Source organism: Triticum urartu, chromosome 6A (genome assembly GCF_056163025.1).
Source record: "Triticum urartu cultivar PI428250 chromosome 6A, HENAU_Tu73, whole genome shotgun sequence".
NCBI classification, from domain to species: domain Eukaryota; kingdom Viridiplantae; phylum Streptophyta; class Magnoliopsida; order Poales; family Poaceae; genus Triticum; species Triticum urartu.
In genome coordinates, this window is record NC_141878.1 from 108,926,859 (window position 1) to 108,944,936 (window position 18,078).

General features: G+C 46.8%; 3 protein-coding genes and 1 pseudogene across 3 annotated transcripts; 2 read left to right on the forward strand and 2 right to left on the reverse strand.

The window, feature by feature from the left end:
• Positions 1-298: 298 nt before the first annotated feature.
• Positions 299-12,450, reverse strand: LOC125516619 (putative leucine-rich repeat receptor-like serine/threonine-protein kinase At2g19230). Its single transcript, XM_087526849.1, has 14 exons — positions 12,351-12,450; positions 11,471-12,263; positions 11,000-11,334; positions 10,628-10,766; positions 10,480-10,551; positions 10,327-10,398; positions 9,913-9,993; positions 9,671-9,834; positions 9,332-9,546; positions 9,125-9,251; positions 8,981-9,049; positions 8,684-8,863; positions 1,289-1,304; positions 299-1,179 (listed from the first exon to the last, which is right to left on the reverse strand). The coding sequence occupies exons 1-14, from the start codon at positions 12,433-12,435 to the stop codon at positions 648-650; spliced, it is 2,880 nt and encodes a 959-aa protein (XP_087382975.1). The 5' UTR covers positions 12,436-12,450; the 3' UTR covers positions 299-647.
• LOC147964317 (uncharacterized) lies at positions 1,450-4,250 on the forward strand. The gene is made up of 2 exons (XM_087526851.1): positions 1,450-1,902; positions 2,265-4,250. The coding sequence occupies exons 1-2, from the start codon at positions 1,625-1,627 to the stop codon at positions 2,719-2,721; spliced, it is 735 nt and encodes a 244-aa protein (XP_087382977.1). The 5' UTR covers positions 1,450-1,624; the 3' UTR covers positions 2,722-4,250.
• Positions 6,977-8,544, reverse strand: LOC147964318 (uncharacterized). The gene is made up of 3 exons (XM_087526850.1): positions 8,260-8,544; positions 8,010-8,156; positions 6,977-7,501 (listed from the first exon to the last, which is right to left on the reverse strand). The coding sequence occupies exons 1-3, from the start codon at positions 8,320-8,322 to the stop codon at positions 6,977-6,979; spliced, it is 735 nt and encodes a 244-aa protein (XP_087382976.1). The 5' UTR covers positions 8,323-8,544.
• A 4,328-nt stretch (positions 12,451-16,778) lies between the features above and the next one.
• On the forward strand, positions 16,779-17,444 carry LOC125516620 (uncharacterized; annotated as a pseudogene).
• The last annotated feature ends 634 nt before the right edge of the window (positions 17,445-18,078 follow it).

The following is an 18,078-nucleotide window of genomic DNA, read 5'->3' on the forward strand; positions in this document are numbered from 1 at the left end:
ATGCCAGAATCCCCGTCTACTGCGGTGTCTGTAGACATGCCGGAGAAGCTCTAGCTCGTCCATGGTTCCGCGCCGGTGCCGCAGTCTCCGCCGTTCCCACCGGCAGCAAATTAGAACAGAGTGCACCGGTGTGCACCCTTAATTCTGTGCCGTTGCCTCCCGTACCTTCCACAAATGATGTAGATCTGGTGGCGAAGGGTGGTTCTAAGACTTGCTCTCCTTCAGAGAAAATGGCCTCAGCATCCATGGCTGCTGTTGATCTGAATGCGGCCGGGTGCGGTGCCTCAGGTGCCATCAGTACGAATGACACATCATTTCGGGGATCACAGGGGGCTGCAACGACCACGGCGGCGGCAAAACCCACACCGTAGGAACTGGAAGAAGACTCGTGTACAGCATCCATGGCCATTTTCTCTGTGGATTCAGAGCTAGGAAGCGACCTCAGTAGGATAGCATGAGTTGGCCGGTCGCTACGATTGAAACCCTGGCCAGTAAACTCAGTAGGAATTGGAATCGAGAAAATCAGTTGAGCACCCAAATGCCAAATATTCCATGATCAATCCCTCAAAAATAGAAATGCGTTACATAATTAAAGCCTCCGAGACCTTTTGATGCACAAAGGCATGGGCAACAAAGTTTGGCCAGCCTCATCGTGCTGCAGGACCGGCGGCCACCGTTGAAGCCCTGCTAGAGTTAGGCCCCATCCTGAGTGCTGCGCTGCTCTGGTTGACATCGGAGGCGGGCTGGTCGGTGGTGGCGTACATACTAGAACTTGAGCTGGGATCATCGCTGGTGCTAGCAGTGTTCACGATGCCGTTCGTGTCGCCACTGACGCTGGTGTAGATGGCGCCGCGGCTCTCCTCGAGTTCAAGGCACTCCAGCAACTGCGCCATCACGCGGGTCATCGTCGGTCGCTTCGTGGGAGTTTGTGCCATGCACTCGAGCGCGAGGTCTGCGACCTTCCATACGCCGTTGACATCATAGTCGCCTTGCATGCGTGCGTCCACCACGCCCTCGATGTCCCCAGATGAAAGGCGCTGCTGCACCCACTTGACAATATGAATGGGTTGCGCCTGTGGGGTTTGCACGAACGGAGGTTTCCCCGTGATCACCTCCAGCAACACGACACCAAAGCTGTACACATCGCTCTTTTCAGTGAGCTCCAGGACTGTTGCATACCTGCAGTGCATATGTGCACATATGTGATGGATTTGTGTTACAGTCGTATCCGTCGCATCACTAGAATTTATACTGAATTCTCAACAACTTAATGCAAAAGGAGACATACTCGGGAGCAAGGTAGCCTGGTGTGGAGTTATTTACCCAAAACCACCACACTTGGGGCTAGGGTAACCGGTCAGTACCACATTTAAGCCATGTCACAAAAACCACCAACTCTGTGACTAATCGGTACCGCGGAGCACTGACTGGCCGTTTTAGCCGCGGAAACAGCGAAACCGACAGGTCGGGCCCACCTGTCGGGTCGACGTGGCGCGGGCTGACGGACGCCGTTAGACGGAGGGGGACGGCCGTTTCCGCGCCCGTGTATTAGGTCACGCCCCTGTCGTTTCGTCCTCCAATCCCCGATTCAGTTTCCCTCCTGCGCGTTCCTCCCGCTCTGCTCATGGCGACCAGCTCCGACGGCGGCTATGGCGGAGAAGGTCTCGACGGCGGTGGTCATTCTTCCGGTGGCCGCTGCCCGCAATGCGACCCCGTTGGCAAGTTGGGCCCCAACCCCGATGGTGATTCGCACTCGACGGCGGATTGGGGAAAAGCTGTCCTGCCGCCACTGTCGCAGCATGCGGAGGAGGCAGAGAAGGATGTTGCGGACGCGGAGAAGGCGTGGGCGGCGGCTGATTCGTTGGGGGAGGAAATACCCCCCGGGCATCCATCTCCACCCAGGTAAATCTCAGTGCAAAAACCTAGGGTTAGGGTTCTAGCAATACTGCTTAGTTAGAGTACTCAGTTAGTTAGGATGCCTAGGGTTACTTCTAGCAATACTGCTTCGTTGGGGGAGGAAGCTCCTATGCCTAGATGAAGTTTTTTCTTTGTTTTTTTTTTTCTGAATTACTAAATGTATCATAGTTTATTCTGCATTTGTTGGCTCTTGTGGCATAGATCTTATTGCTGTTAATATGTCATAGTTTTTATTGTGGCACTCAAAATGTCATGATCATGAATTTGATTTGTGTTCTGTAGGCTTGAAAATGTTACTGAAAATGTCATGGTCATTAATATGTTTTAATATGTTTTGTGTTTTGTAGGCCTGAGGAGCCATGGTCATTATATTTTCAGTTTCCTTCTAAAGATGCTGCCAAAAAATATGCCCTTGTGAAGATGTATGAGAGAGACATCACTTATGGCAGTTTGCTTAATGTGATGGTCAGAAATGGATATGGAAGTGATGACAGTATTTGCTACTTGAGGAAGGATTGCACAGGGCTGCAAGGGATTACTTTCATTAGAAACAACACTGAAGTGGATGAGATGATAAAGCAGTTTAAAAACAGTCAGACACTGTGTTTGTATGTTAAAGAGGGGAAATTAGATATAAAGCAAGCACCAGTTAACAAAAGTGCAGAAGATGAAGAAGTGGACCCAGATGAAACAATTGAAGATTTAACAGTGGACCCACCAGTTGTATTTGCTGTTAATGAGTCAGGTGTTGTGCACAAAACAAACACTGATCATGTTGGCTCATCATATTCTCTTGGTACATAAGAAAGTGTGAACTATATGCCAATAAAATCAGTTCCTCCACCATGCCAGTTACTGCTTGGGACACAAGATCACCCAATTGAGCCAGAGATGGTAGATGCAGATGAGGAAAATAATGCATTGCAATAGGTTAACACTCAAGTTAGTGTTAATTATGCAGATTTCCAGTTTGATACAGATGAGGAAGAGCATGCAGGAAATGAGGACACATCTGATGAAGATGATGACTCAGTATTTGATGAAGACTTTGTAGCTCATGAAGACCTCTCAGATGCAGATTCAGATTCCATGGACTATGAAGAAGAAGATAATGTAGCTAGAGAAGAAGAACAGAGGATGAAAGTGGACAGTGATCTGAAAGACACAATTGCTGACATTAAGAGGAAGAGATCTCAATACATGAGCAATACACACTGTGAAGGAGACACAGACCCTGAAGATTTATATGACATAGACTTGGAGGAAGAGGATGATGACTGTCAAGAGATAGCAGTTCCTGAGCCTATTCAGAAGAAGATAAAAAGGCCTGGGCCTACTAGTAGGTCCCACTCTAGTGCTAACAGAAGCATGGATGAGGACCGGTATCCATCTTCAGAAGAGGATGATACAGGCTTTGAAGCTGATGATGATGGCAATGAACCTATGTCTTTTATAATCCCCTCTGATAGAAAGAGCAGAGCTAAGAAAAGACCACCTAGGGTCTGGTATGATGAGGGCAGGCTGCATCCAGAGCAACAATTCCAGCTTAGCTTTGTTTCAGAGATGTGTACCAGTTTAGAGAGGCTCTTGTGAATTTGCATGTGAAACAACTTAGAAGATACAAATATCACAGAAACTGCAGTGATAGGGTAATAGTGTGTTGTGATGAAGAGGACTGTCAGTTCCACATGGTTGCAGCAAAGATCAGTAATGAGCCCACTTTCTGCATTAAGAAGATGGTATTGGAGCACACCTGTCCCACCCAATCTGACAAGACAAGGGTCAACTCCAAGTGGCTTGGCAACAAAATGCTTGAAACTATCAGATCAGACCCCAACACTACTGTACCTGCTATAGTTGACAAGGTAAAGAGGCAGTTTGGTGTTGAGGTGCCCAAGATGATGGCATGGAGAGCAAAGAGGAAAGCAAAGGAGATTGTGCTTGGAGATCACAAGAGGCAATACAAGAGGCTGAGAGATTTTTTGGAGACTGTGAAGGCTACAAATCCTGGATCAAGATGCATTGTCAGTACTGTGAGTGGAAAAATAAGAGAAAACCCAACTGCAGGACCAAGGTTTCATGGTCTTTTTTTCTGTTTGAATGCATGTGTTGAGGGATTTTTGAATGGATGCAGGCCATTCGTAGGCCTAGATGGTTGTTTCATTAAGTTAACTAGTGGGGCACAAATACTAGCTGCTACTGGAAGGGATGCAAACAACAATATGTACCCCATAGCATTTGGAGTGGTTGGAGTTGAAGACACACCAAATTGGTTATGGTTTTTGACTCAACTCAAATATGCCCTAGGAGGGACTGAAGAGGGAAAATTTGAGAAGTACACATTCATGTCTGATAGACAGAAGGTGAGTTTATCTACATCGTCACTTGTCCCTAAAATAGTACTCTAATTAGTTCATTAATTTGTTTAATTAGTTATGCATTTAGTGTATTTAGTCTAATTAGTTCTGCATTTAGTGTATTTAGTTCATTAATTTGTTGAACACTTACACTAGTTGGCATGTGTATAGTGGTCAAGGTAGCCTAGGGTGACCCTTATGGGCCACCATAGCCCAACCAACCTCCCACCTACCCTAGTTGGCATGTGTCGAGTGGTAACGCATCTTGTCGATACTTCGGTCAAGATAGCCTAGGGTGACCCTTATGGGCCACCATAGCCCAACCAACCTCCCACCTACCCTAGTTGACATGTGTCGAGTGGTAACGCATCTTGTCGACACTTCGGTCAAGGTAGCATAGGGTGACCCTTATGGGCCACCATAGCCCAACCAACCTCCCACCTACCCTAGTTGGCATGTGTCGAGTGGTAACGCATCTTGTCGACACTTCGGTCAAGGTAGCCTAGGGTGACCCTTATGGGCCAACATAGGACAAGCTACAACAATTAAATTGAATTAAATCAATGTAATATTAAATCAATATGATATTACTACAACAATTAAATTGAATTAAAATTTGTTTTGATAATTTATTTCATTTTAACAAATTCAAAATCCTTTGCAGGGTTTGTTGAATGCAGTCACAGCAGTCTTTCCCAACTGCCCTCATAGGTACTGCTTGAGGCACATTTATGCCAACTTTCAGAGAGCAGGATTCAGAGGAGAAGACTTGAAGAAATGCATGGATGCAGCTGCATATGCTTACACTGAACATGACTTTCAGTTGGCAATGGAGAGCATGAAGGCTGAGTGCAAGGCTACTTGGGAGTGGATGTCAAGGATTCCTCCAAAAGCTTGGTCAAGACATGCAATGGATACTAACTGCAAAACTGATCTGGTTGTCAATAACTTAAGTGAAGTTTTTAATAAGTACATACTTGATGTAAGGAACAAGCCAATTGTCACCATGATCAATGGGATCAAGGACAAACTTCTGGTAAGGTATCAGCAAAAGAGAGAGGGTGGACTAGTTTCAAGATGGGAAATTGCACCAACTTATGTTGAGAGGTTAGAGATGAACAAGAGATATGCAAGGGACTGCAAATCATTGATAGCTAGACCAGGTCTTTTCCAAGTGAGTAGTGGGGATAAGACCTACTCTGTTGACACTAATCTGAAAACATGTGGTTGTAAGAAGTGGGACATCTCTGGAATTCCTTGCAACCATGGTTGTTCTGCCATCTACAGGTCCAAACAACTACCAGAGGACCATGTAAATATTTTCTTCAAAAAGGCTATGTACTTGGAGTCATACAAGCCTATCATTTACCCAGTTCCTGGTCCTGATTGTTGGGTGAAAACTGCAACTCCTGACATTGACCCACCTCAGTTCAAAGAAGAAAAGAAGGGACCAACAGAAGAGAAAAGGAAGAAAGGCAGGTTTGAGCCTCCTCAAGCAAAGCAGACATCAAGAATGGCTACAATAACTTGTAGTAACTGCAAGTTGCAGGGCCACAAATACACAAGTTGTGCAAAGCCATTGAGGCCAGATCTGCAAATCAGGAAGAACAAACACATGGTATGTTATTTTTGACTTCCTTCTCTATCTCATCACTCATTAAGTATCACTGAAATTTATCCAACAAAAATAATTGCAGGAAAACAGGACAGCCCCTGCATGGCAGCAAGGGGGAAGCTCAACATCTGGTACAACAACTCCTAGGGGTGCAAGCTCTACATTTGCTTCAAGGGGATCTGCTGCTGCTGCTGCTTCAAGGGGCAAATCTGCTAGAGCTGCTGCTAGAGCTGCTGGTTCATCTGCTAGAGCTGCAAATTCTTCTCCTTCTGGTGCTGGTATGCTGCTGCAAGGAGAGGTGCAAAAACAGGTGCAAGAAGCTTCAATCCTCCAAGAACTACTGCAGAAGCTTCAACTAGCCAGCCAACAGGAAATAGGCCGAAAAGGGCAAGATACATGAGCAAAAGGATGGAGGGGTACTTCTATGCCAGGGGGAACTACTGAGAGTTCTTGTTTGACTATGTATCCAAGTGCATGTGTGCTCCACCAGGCACTAGAGCACTTTATCTATGCCAACATTAAATTTGAACTTATGTAATGTTGTGTTGAACCTATGTGTGCCACTATGAACTACTGTTGTGTAATGTTATGCTAAACCTATGTATGGATCTTGGTTTTATGCTATGAGGAACTACTATCTATTATTCTTGTGTATTGCTATGTTGGCTTGCTTCAATCATCATGTACCTATCTACAATTATGTGCTTGCACTGCTATATTTACTCTGTACTACTATGTTGTTTGCACTCCCTGATCATCACATTATGTGCATAATAATAATGAAAGTTCCTGGTATACTCATGCCATAAGTTACTAGTATTTCAAATTTTTCTGTGCACAATAATTTGACTATCACACCAGTTTCACCTGGAGTGAAGTAAATATAATAAAGTACTCAATATGATACAAGAGATAGCACTACAAATTAAGTTCAAATTCATGCCATAAGTTCAAAATCTAGACTTGCAGATAAACTGCATAATTCAGTACAAATTTAACCATTACAACAGTACAGTGCACTTCTAGTAGGGCTGATTATTCAGTGCAACAGAGCACAACTACACCAGTACAATACCACATTACATAATTAAAATTCATCACAGATCTCCTTCAACTTCTTGATCTCGTCCTTGTAGCCATGCTTCTGTTTCAGCAAATCAGAGATGATGTACTCTAGCTTTTTCTTCTCTTCCTTTAGTTGGTCTCTCTCTGTGAGCACTTGGTCTCTCTCTACCACAAGCTTGTCCCTCTCCTTCTCTGCCTTTGCCCTGAGTAAGTGATGTAGGTTTGTGCAACCATGGTCTGCCAGCTTCTTCTTCTCCATCTCCTCTTTCAGATCATTGAGAGCCAACCTAGTATTGCCCAGCTCAGTAATAGCATCCTCCTTGTCAGCCACCATTTTTGCAAAATCAAGTTTGAAAAATCTCAGCTCTTCTTCCATCTTCCTCTTTTCTCCAACTAATTTGTAATTCTGATCACCAAGCTGAACATTGTCTCTCACCCTGTCATTGATTTCTTTGTCATACATGCCCCACAATTCAGTTAGGCAGAACCGCATAGCCACTGACCACTCAGGGTCTATCCACTCCAGATAGTTGCACTTTAGTTCAGCCTATAATTCAGAAAAAAATATTGTCAATCATACTACACAAGAGAGCCTATCAGATTAATATGTGTTGTCAATAAGAAAGCCTATCAAATTGTGTTCATTTAAATGCACAAACAATTAAGAAAGCCTATCAAATTAATATGTGTTGTCAATAAGAAATTTTTGTCACTTTTAACAGCATATAAACTAAATATATGTTGTCATTAGTAAGTACAAAATTTAATGCTGACACTAACAATGTTGTACACTAGTTGTACACTACTTAATTATTTGAGAAAATTACACTGCCATAGCATAATTTCCTACTGGCACTAACAATGTTGTACACTACTTAATTATTTGGAGCAAATTACACTGGCGTAGCATAATTTACTACTGTAAGAGCATAATTAAATCCAACTGTGGGCAATGACAATTGTTCACACTAATAAGCAGAGCAAAATTTCCTTCTAGCATTTGAATGGAGCAAAAATTAACTAAGGTTAACTAAATACAATACTAACCAACATACCTTCTCCTCAGCGCAAGCAAGAAAACGTCGGCCAGTGTCCGTAGATTCAAATGCTACTAGCCTGAGGCAAGGCTTGCGATGCAGACAGCGAGAGGATACCTCACGAGCAATGCCACTCCATTCATAGCATGGGATAGTCCTAGGAAGCTTAAAACCAAAGAGATTGAAGAAATCAGCGACTTGGTAAGAAATCCCCAACTCAAGAACCCTAACCCTAACCCTAAATGTTGGAATCCCCAAATGAACGTACCTGGCTAGTCACTGACTCGTCGTCCGAAGAAGAAGAGCTTGACCCCTCGCTCCAGGAAACCATGGCGGACCGGCGGACGGCGGCGAGACGACGGTGGCGGCGGTGGCGGCGGTCGTCGAGGTCGAGACAGAGGGGTCGGATGTGCTCTGGTGCGGTCTGGTCCGACGAGCGACCCGCACGGCCCACTAATACACGGTCGCGGAAACGGCCGCCCCCCTCCGTCTAACGGCGTCCGTCAGCCCGCGCCACGTCGACCCGACAGGTGGGCCCGACCTGTCGGTTTCGCTGTTTCCATGGCTAAAACGACCAGTCAGTGCTCCGCGGTACCGATTAGTCCCAGAGTTGGTGGTTTTTTATGACATGGCTTAAATGTGGTACTGACCGGTTACCCTAGCCCCAAGTGTGATGGTTTTGGGTAAATAACTCCCTGGTGTGCCAACCACCCTGGCTGTGGATACATGGGTATCACCGTCCTGATTGAAAGCCTTCATCAAGCCAAAATCAGCAACCTTAGCTTTTAGATTTGCATCCAGTAGGATGTTTGACGTCTTCACATCCCGGTGTATGAAAGGCGGGCTACATGCCTTGTGCAGATACTCGAGCCCTGCATGCACATCATACCATTGACATTGGCTACTCCACATGTGCTAGCATGCAAATTCCTAGAGATCAAAAGCAACAAATGATGGGATAACATAATCCAAACCAGAAGAGTGTATACCTTGCGCAGACTCCAGTACAATATGGAGTCTCTGTCTCCAGGTTAAACATCCATCATTGTGATCTCTCGCTGCAGAACATGGTGAGTGTTAGCATTGGGGAACTTGAAAATGGAGATTCCAAATGCTCCTAGAGTTGAAATGACCTCTGAGTTTATGTTGGAGGTCTCCTTCGGACATATACTCATATACAAGGGCCACGTACTCCCCATCCTTGCAATAACCAATCAAGCTGACTAGATTCCTGTGATGAATCCCTGTTAAGTTTTGTGCCTGAGCCAGAAGAAAACAGATTAATTAGATACTGTCCAAACGAATCTAGGTGACTATTGACATGCTCGATCATGCATTACCTCTGTCAAGAACTCTTTTACACCCTGATTGGAAGATTGAGACCGCAGCTTGACTGCAACTTGAGTACCATCCTCCAAGAAGCCATCATAGACAAGACCAAACCCTCCTTCCCCGAGCACTCGCCGGAAGTTGGATGTTACCACCTTCAGTTCCGTGTATGTGAATCGACGATTGTGCGATTGCACGTCACTCTCATCATGTATATTTGCTGGTCCTTCATATGGAAATTAAGAACGAAACAGTATTACCCACCATGGCATCATCACCATTGCTTGCGGTTTCAGATGGACATGGGTAGAACAGTTGTTGTGTTAATGCCAAATGTCTCTTAGGCTCACCTTGGTTTCTTCCCATTATGAAAAAGAGTAGTAGTGCCACTAGTCCTACTACAACCACAGCGGCCACTATAACAACAATGTAGCTGGTGGTTTTAGAGTTTCCGTGATCTTTTGTAGGCTGGCAAGAAGTACTGTTGCTGCAAAGGTTTGAACTTTGGTCGTATCTATTAAAAAGAAGAAACCATTAGCATGGTGTTGGAAAAAATAAATGGCATCAGAAACATATAGTATGATGGATTAACCTTAGAGTTAGGTTGCCATCTTGAATTCGTATCAGAAGGCCGAACGGAATCGTTCCACTAATCTTGTTGCCCGTCAAATCTCTGAAGGAACCAAATAGTTTTGATATTAGAGGAAAAGTGCCGTAAGTATACACAATACTAACACACTCACATTGGAAGGACACGTATAATTTTTGGAGTCACCACTTTGATTAACAAAAATCAAAGGGATTATTTTTAGAGTCAATTGCAAAAATGGATAGTATGGAGGGTAGTAGGCACATCAATCTTAATATTGTTCCAACTAAAATACTACTACCTCTAGTCCTAAATATAATACGTTTTTGCAGTTCAATTTGAACTGCAAAAACTTCTTATATTTAGGAACAGAGGGTGTACTAGATATCAAAATTGGCATGATTCAGAAGTTCTTACAGTAGCACGAGAGAGGGTAGCTGTGAAAGACCATCAGGAATTGATCCTGTCAAGTTATTATGTGACAAATCCCTGACATATGACAACATGCACAATATGTGAACTGCACTACCAAAATTCATTGTGAAAATGGATTCAAAATACCACACTTACAGGTACTGGATAGCTTTGAGATTGGCGAAGTAGGATGATATATCACCACTCAAACCACCAAATGACATGTTTCTGTAGAAATGCATGGTGGTTTAGACAGCACAATTGTATGTTTAACTCATTTTATGACAAATATATGCAGACTTACACGCTTGTGATTCTCTGAGGTCTGGAAATGGGATAGCTACAGTTCAGTCCAGCCCACACTAGATTCTTCGGGGCGCATGGGTCACCCACCCAGTTCTTGATCAACCGGTACTTAGCCTTAATTGCAGTGATGGCAGATACTATTTTTTCAGTAACACACAAGCAGAAAAATAAATAGCGCAAGTCAGCTCATCCACATCTATGTATATGAGTAAGAAAATTCTAGTCATCAACTGACAGCGGTATGATCGGTTGGCTTTCATCATGGATATATTTTGAATTCCCTTGCTTATTTTTTTTCTAAATTATATGGAGGCGCAACTTTTTCTTGGTATAATATGATATAATGATATGAGTATGATTCCGTACTCACCATCCTGAGCGTCGGTCCCAACCCCGGCGGTGGAAATAGGGGTGAAAAGCTCGGCGGCGTTGATGAACGGCGGCAGTATTGTGGAGTTGATTTCCATGATTGGCCGAAGTGTTGTGGCGTTGGCGGCTCCTAGTATGACGAGGTTCTCCTTGGGGCTGATGAACGGGACGGGTCGTCCGGTAGTCCTGGAGACGATGGTGGTGACAAGGTAATCAAAGTCGCCTATGAGCCACGAAGCAGATGAGTTGGGGCGCTTGAGGCTGATGAGGAACACGCGCCGCTCCTGCTTGCTGTCCACGGTCTCCAGCTCCGCCAAATAGAAGACAGGCAGGAGCCTGCAATGGGTACGTACGTGCAAATTACCACTTACCCAAATGCGAGCTTTTGGTTGAAACTTGAAGTCGCAATTCATGCTATGCTGTGAAGTACTACTGCTAATATGAAAGGATTTTGGCTGGATCATGTGCGCACCCAGGCATGGGGTAGACGTGGTTGGGCTCGGCGTCCCAGGGGAACCACATGACGTTCCTGGTGGTGTTGGTCGGCCGGACGGCAGTCTGCATCACCACCGAGGGCACGTCATAGAGCGGCTTGCGATCCTCCACCTCCATGGCCACCTTGGAGGACGTCAAGATGGTAGTCCATTGGTCCTCCGGGTTGGTGCACGGGACCCATGCACGGTCGTACGTGTCGTCCGGGTACCTGATCAGATCGGCGGCGCCGAAGTTGTGCCGGGCGACGAGCACCAGCCCCTGCGTCGCGTTCGCCTGTGGGTACAGCGTGTCCTTGAGCGGCCTCAGCTCCAGCGACGAGATGAAGGGCGTCCCGGACCGCGTGTTCACCAGGCAGACCTGCACGGAGTCGTCCGGGACGACGGCGATGACCTCCGCAACGTGCACCGCGTCAGGTTTCGTGATGTTCACCGTCTTCCAGAAGTTGACGCCGACGTAGAGGTCGAAGATGGGGGGCTTGTTGAGACCGTCGTAGTCGCCGTACATGACGGTGGCCCGGACCAGGTACTTGGACGTCCCGGCTACGAAAGATGGGAGGGCGTAGCAGCCGCGCCGCCCCGGCGGGCCGGGGAAGCTGCGGAGGCTGAGCACCTGCCGGTGGCTTCTCCGGTGGGACTGGTCGATGTACTCGGCCGAGACGTTGTAGTTGGAGCCGGCGTCGATGAAGCCGGCGTCTGAGGTGTAGGTCAGCTCGGTGGCTCCGTCAACGTAGCTGCTCTGCTCTGAGAGGCCGCAGTCGATGCTGATGAAACCTGAGAGCATGGACATGATGCTTGAGCCTTTGCCTGCCTGCCTGCGAGTTGAATTAGCATAACGTACGAGATGTTGGGGCTCAATACCAGTGCTGTCGGGCGCGCTCTGGCCACCAACATGAGAGACGCCGCCGGCCAGGGAGAGCAGCTGCAGCAACCACGGGGCCGCCATTGCTCTCCGCGATGATCGCTCCAGTTCACGGCGACAACGTGCTGACATGGCACAACCTGTCCACCCAGAACTTAAGAGGGGTGCTAACTAGGACAACAAAGTACATGTTCCGCGACATATAAGTAGAGCCTTCACCCTTGGGGACCACACACCTCCACGGCCCCGCGTCGCTCTCGCCTAGGGCGACTCGGGGGCGCCTCCCTAACCCTAGCGCGCCGCCGGCCAATCGCCCCCTAGCCCCACGCCGCCGCCGGAGGAAGCCGCCGGGCGAAGCTCGTGCGGCTGACGGCGGCGGCGGGGCGACTCCTCGCGGCTCCCGTTGGGACTGGGGCGGCGGATCTCGGCGGGAACTGGCGGTGGCCCGGGCGTGCGTGGCCCATCCGGCGGCGTGGTGGCGGGTCTCGGCGGGGGGTTGTAGGTGGTGGCGATCTGGCGCCTCCTCTGTTGGAGGGCCTTGGCTCCCCGGGGCGGCGGCCCCGGCCGATGGGCGCGGTGCAGCCGGCGGGCTGTGCCGGCAGGCTCTGGTGGGCAGCCTCCCACGGCCGCGCGGGCGGCGTGGGGGCTGCGGAGGCTGGCGCAGTGGCGGCTCCTCGCAATCCGTTATGGCTCCATGTAAAAGATCCGCCCCTGCTTCGATCTGTCCCGATCTGTGCTGGCGCCGGTCCTTGGCGGCGGCTTTCAGCGTCCCCTATGGCCGGCCTGGCGGATCTGGCGTGCGGGTGAGGTTCCGGGGGAAACCCCTGGCTGGCGCGACAGCCTCCCCAAAGTCGACGCCTTTGGCGCCGATCCCCTTCCTGAAGGCTTTGGGATGGATCCTCTCCCTTCCGCCTCCTCCTCGAGCTATGGCGAAAGCTTTTGTTCCCCTGGTCTGGGCGTCGACGGCACCCTGGTGTCGTGTTCCTTCTTGAAGGCGGCGGTTGGGAACAGCTCTTGGTGGCGGGGCTGCTGGTGGCGTGGTGGCGGTGCGCTTCGGCCTTCTACTTGGTGCCGCGCCTTGCTTTGCGGGACCAGCGGACGGTTTTTTTGGTGGAGCGGTGCTTCATCCATACATTGATGGCGACGGATCTTGACGGCGTGGCGCAGTGCAGATTCGGAGTTCGATGTGGGAGGATGGACTCGCGCAGGAGGACGACGCTGTCTGGCGTCGTGGTGACGTCGATGGCAGAGAGATCTGGCATGGTAGATGCAACAGTACAGCTCTAAAGATGGACTCGTGGCAGGTGGCTGCGGCGGCCTCATACCCGGCAGGCGTCCTGGTTGAGAAGTGCGCCGGACTGGTAGGTGCCCCATACCAGGCAGGCGTCCTGGTTGGGACCTCAGGTCTTAGATGTTTAGGTTTGGCTGCGATGTCTGTTTGGTATTAGGCCCAGGCTATCAGCGCCCCTTCATCATTTGGATAGGTGTAGCGACAGTTGTTGCTTAGACGGTGGCTTTAATCTTGCTGTTGTATTACTTTGTAAGGTCTTGTAAGAATAATTAATAAAGTGGCCGTATGCATCGCCCAGATGCAGAGGCCGAGGGTCATCCTTCTTTTAAAAAAAAAGTAGAGCCTTCACCCAGAGTCATGCAATGCAACCAAAGGCGCTTGGGATGAGCGGTTAGCCATCTCAAGATCAAAGAGTCATGCAGCCAATATACTTGCACGTACATGTGATACTAAACCTTATCATTTGACACGCAATTATATGTCTATTCACCTCAAGTCAAACCACCCCATCCAATGGCTAGCTTGCAGGCACACCTCCAAACTATTGGCGCCAAGGTCAACGTTGCGCAAGAACGGAACAAGTAAGCAGATTGGTCCATGATTAGCGGGGTATAGAGTAGAAAAATACGTAATGTAATGCTAAGACAAACATGCCAACCATGGAAGCCAGCCACCCTGGCTTAGGTTGACTCGTTGCTGGGCCAACTAGCCGTTCATCACACCGTACCAGGTATACTCTATTTCGTCCCAACCAAAGCAACTCATGAAGCACACAAGTCTAAACTAATTATCTCTGTATGTTTCACTCTGGAGGGCGGTGACGAACTGCAGCCGCGGTAGCGGAGATCAACAGCGGCAATCATGGTGGTGTGGCGGAGGCGGTGAGCGGCGGCAGTTTTGCGACGCGGACTGGTGGCTCGGTTGCCCGGCACCGGCCGTGGATCCGGATTCCTGCGGCATGGCGGGTGAGGAGTCCCCTGGCTTTTGATGGCTTGAGCTGTCAGCACGAGTCATATCTTGCTGTGTGAACTATGCGTGACTTATGATGTTGTTGCTGTTGAACATCTGTACAACTATCTTAATTGATGTGTTGCTGTCGGCCATATCTTGCTGCTGATCCTGGCTATTGACCATGTGTTGTTGTTGGTCTTAAATCATGTGGGTTGTTCCTGTGAAGTGCTCTGTGATCAAGTTTTGATCATTTTCTAAATTCACATAAACCTGCGATGTTCTGGTACGGTCTTGCAATTTAAATTGTTGTTGTAAGACCAAACTGATGCTTGTCATTTCCTTTGCAAAATGTGTGCAACATCAAAGGTTCACTACCAAGAACAACTCACAGAAAATTCTACTCAACTTCAGCAACCAATCATTAAAATCTCACTGCCTACATCATCACTTAATATGCATTCTTTGAAGGAAATAAATAGGCCACAATGCATATGCCAACAATCATCAGAAATGCCCATGTTACCATCAGCTTGGTTAGATGCGCCACCCTCTTCTCTAAACGATGAGCTTTGAGCCAACTTCGTTCTAGCCCAACATGTAGTTCCTCGAAAGCATGTTAACACGATCTGGAGGAGGAGGGTCAACCCAAACAGCCAATTCACATTCATCAGGAAGCTGCAACATCAATAATCTCATCAAAATGCAATCTTGGCAACAATGTAAGGCAAAACAGAGAAAATATATGTGAATTACATCATGTGGGCAACCAAGGAAACGTCTCCCTGTGCTTGCTCCTCCCCAGGCGCACAACGAGCGGGAATGAGCCCGTGGCCCTGGCACCGGTGTTTGGAACACATCTCAAGCCTGCAAAAGCTTGGATCCGGCATGTAGAACTCGGAGGAGAACCGCACTATCCCGACCCCATCGACCTATGATCGATAAATTCCCCTAACTGAGTTCAAGCCCTAATGAAAAATTCACAAACCAGATATCCAAAACTTACCTCCTCGGCGGCCGAAGAGCTCGCGGACGACATGCCCGAGTTGCACATCCGCGCACCTAACGTGCGACATCACTCCCTGAGCCCCAGATAAATTTCGTTGCCGCCGGTGTTTCACCTCACCCCCGTCCATGCGCCTTCGCGAGGTAGAAGAAAGAGTGAGGAGATAACGTTTGGTGAGGGCCCACGTGTAAGAAGCAAGGGTAAAAATGTCCAATTGACGCCCAGTTACCGGTCAAAGGTCATTGACCCAACGAAAATGACCCGGGGGGGGGGGGGGGTTCTGCAAGGGCCATATACGAGATGGGTATTTTTTGAGCATAATCGAATTTTAGGGGCAAATCGTAGGTGGGGGTTCAAGTTAGGGGGGAGAAATGGAATTGTCCCTCAAAAATACAATAGAAATTTCATCTAGAAAATCCATTTCTACTGTATTTTAAAATTAGTTGTCACAAAAGCGTGAAACTTTCCCAGATTCTTGGTTTAGTAGTTTTGATTTTACATATTTTTTCAAAATTTCCTGACACTCTGATTTTTGGTCAATTCGGTCAAATACATGCCACATATGCCAATACCACCTTTAGGCCAAGTGAGGGGGTAATTTAAATGGATTTGAGAGTTCAGGGTTGTTTTCTAACTGGTATTAGAGTTTAGGGTTGCAAATTAAACTAAAGCATGAGTTCAAGGTTGAAATATGCACTTCTCTCTTGTTCTTTTGTCATATGTTTGCCATGTTCTTTTGTCATATGTTTGCCATGTACTGTAAGTGGGAGTGGCAGTGGCAACCATGATGCCAATGCAAGTAGATCCCAAAGATCTTGGAAAGGTATTAATATGCTTTCTTGTTTGTACTATGCAAATGGAACTATGATCTTGATTTGCCCAGTTCAATTAAAGTGATGTTGTTTCTAAATTTGCAATGTAGGACTTACAGAAAATAACATGTATAACACTTGGAACCATGTATGGGCGTATTACGAGGTATTTGATTGGATGTACTGCAGCCAAAATTACAAAGGTGGAGGTGCAACACGTGTCGCGAAGCACCTTGGTGGTATTATAGGTAATGTGAGGGTGTTCCCAAATGTGCAAAGAAATGTGAGAGATGCAATGAGGGAGTACCGGGATGAATTAAAGAGGAAGAAAAGAGAAACAAAATTGTAAACTGAGAATATAAAAAATACCATGGAAGTGCTGTATCAAAGAGGAGGGGTGATTAACGTAGCAGATGATGAAGAAGAAGAAAATCATATGCCAATTAGAGAGGCATTGCATGACCCAAATGTCTCTTGCAAAGTAGAAGGAGGGTTGGGAGGGGCAGCGTGGGTGATGTGTGGGTTTCTATTGGTAAAAGGAGTATCACCTCCATTTTGACAAGGAATTATCCAGCAACAAAATATCTATGCATCCTAAGATCAATACTGCTTTGGATCCTAATTCGAGAGATATACTTGGCCTATCTTGGTCCAAGTTTTTTCAGGCCAATGACATTGTTGTACTAAAGTTGATTGCCCATAATTTCGAGCTGATGTGAAGATCACTCAATAATTAAGGCCTATTCCTATACCAAATGCGAAGGAGCCTGATGGGAGATATCTCGAGGCCAACTATGATGAAGCTACTTTGTTTCTTCAAAAATTCAAATAAGATTGGAAGTACTTTGGTGTGACTCTTATGTACGAGTCTTGGACCGGACCTATAGGAATGGGCGTCATAAACTCCATGGTGTATTGTAATACACGAATGTTTTTCCTCAAAACCATTCATACATCGAGCCAAACTCAGAATTTAGGTTACTTCCTCCTCTTCTTCACATTTACTTTCTTGCACTCTTATAATTCTTGCTTCTAGAAATACTTGGACCTGTTCTATAATTATCTTATATTCTTATAATACTTGCTTCGTTCTAATTTGGTATATACATTTTACATGTGTTCTTACAATACTTGCTTATGTTCTTATTAGGTATATGTATTTTACATATCCATAGAGAGATTGGAAAGGTTGTAGAGGAGATGTGCCATGAGCATATAGTTCAAATTGTAACTGAAAGTGGGTCGAATTATAAGACAACTTGCGAAACCATATAGAAGAACCATAATATTCTCATATTGCTTGGCAACCATATGATGCACACATCGTCAATCTTATGTTGAAAGATATAGCAAAATCTCCAGAGGCTGATGTGATAGTCAAAAGGGCCAAGACAATCTGCAGGTTCATGCATAACCACAATAACCTGCATGATAACATGAAGAAGAACAAAGGCGGTGAACTAATAAGACCAAATGCCACCTGCTTTGGAATTGTGTTCATGTTCCTTGAGAGATACCATATGAAGAAAGATAAATTTAGAGAAAGGATGGTTTCTAAGGCTGGGAAGGAGTGTCGATGGAGGTATGGTCCTGACGACGTATTTGACGAAGAGTGTTTGTCTACTAATGTGTGGTGTACAACATTAGATTGAGTATTGGGTGCATTGAGG

Coding starts and splice junctions, on each gene's coding strand:
- LOC147964317 (XM_087526851.1), top strand. CDS start 1,625: ATGGCGACCAGCTCCGACGGCGGCTATGGCGGAGAAGGTCTCGACGGC. Junction 1,903..2,264: donor GGGCATCCATCTCCACCCAG/GTAAATCTCAGT, acceptor TGTGTTTTGTAG/GCCTGAGGAGCCATGGTCAT.
- LOC147964318 (XM_087526850.1), bottom strand. CDS start 8,322: ATGGTTTCCTGGAGCGAGGGGTCAAGCTCTTCTTCTTCGGACGACGAG. Junction 8,157..8,259: donor ACGAGTCAGTGACTAGCCAG/GTACGTTCATTT, acceptor TTTGGTTTTAAG/CTTCCTAGGACTATCCCATG. Junction 7,502..8,009: donor TTGCTTGCGCTGAGGAGAAG/GTATGTTGGTTA, acceptor TCTGAATTATAG/GCTGAACTAAAGTGCAACTA.
- LOC125516619 (XM_087526849.1), bottom strand. CDS start 12,435: ATGGCGGCCCCGTGGTTGCTGCAGCTGCTCTCCCTGGCCGGCGGCGTC. Junction 12,264..12,350: donor GAGCGCGCCCGACAGCACTG/GTATTGAGCCCC, acceptor CCATGCTCTCAG/GTTTCATCAGCATCGACTGC. Junction 11,335..11,470: donor CACGTCTACCCCATGCCTGG/GTGCGCACATGA, acceptor TACCCATTGCAG/GCTCCTGCCTGTCTTCTATT.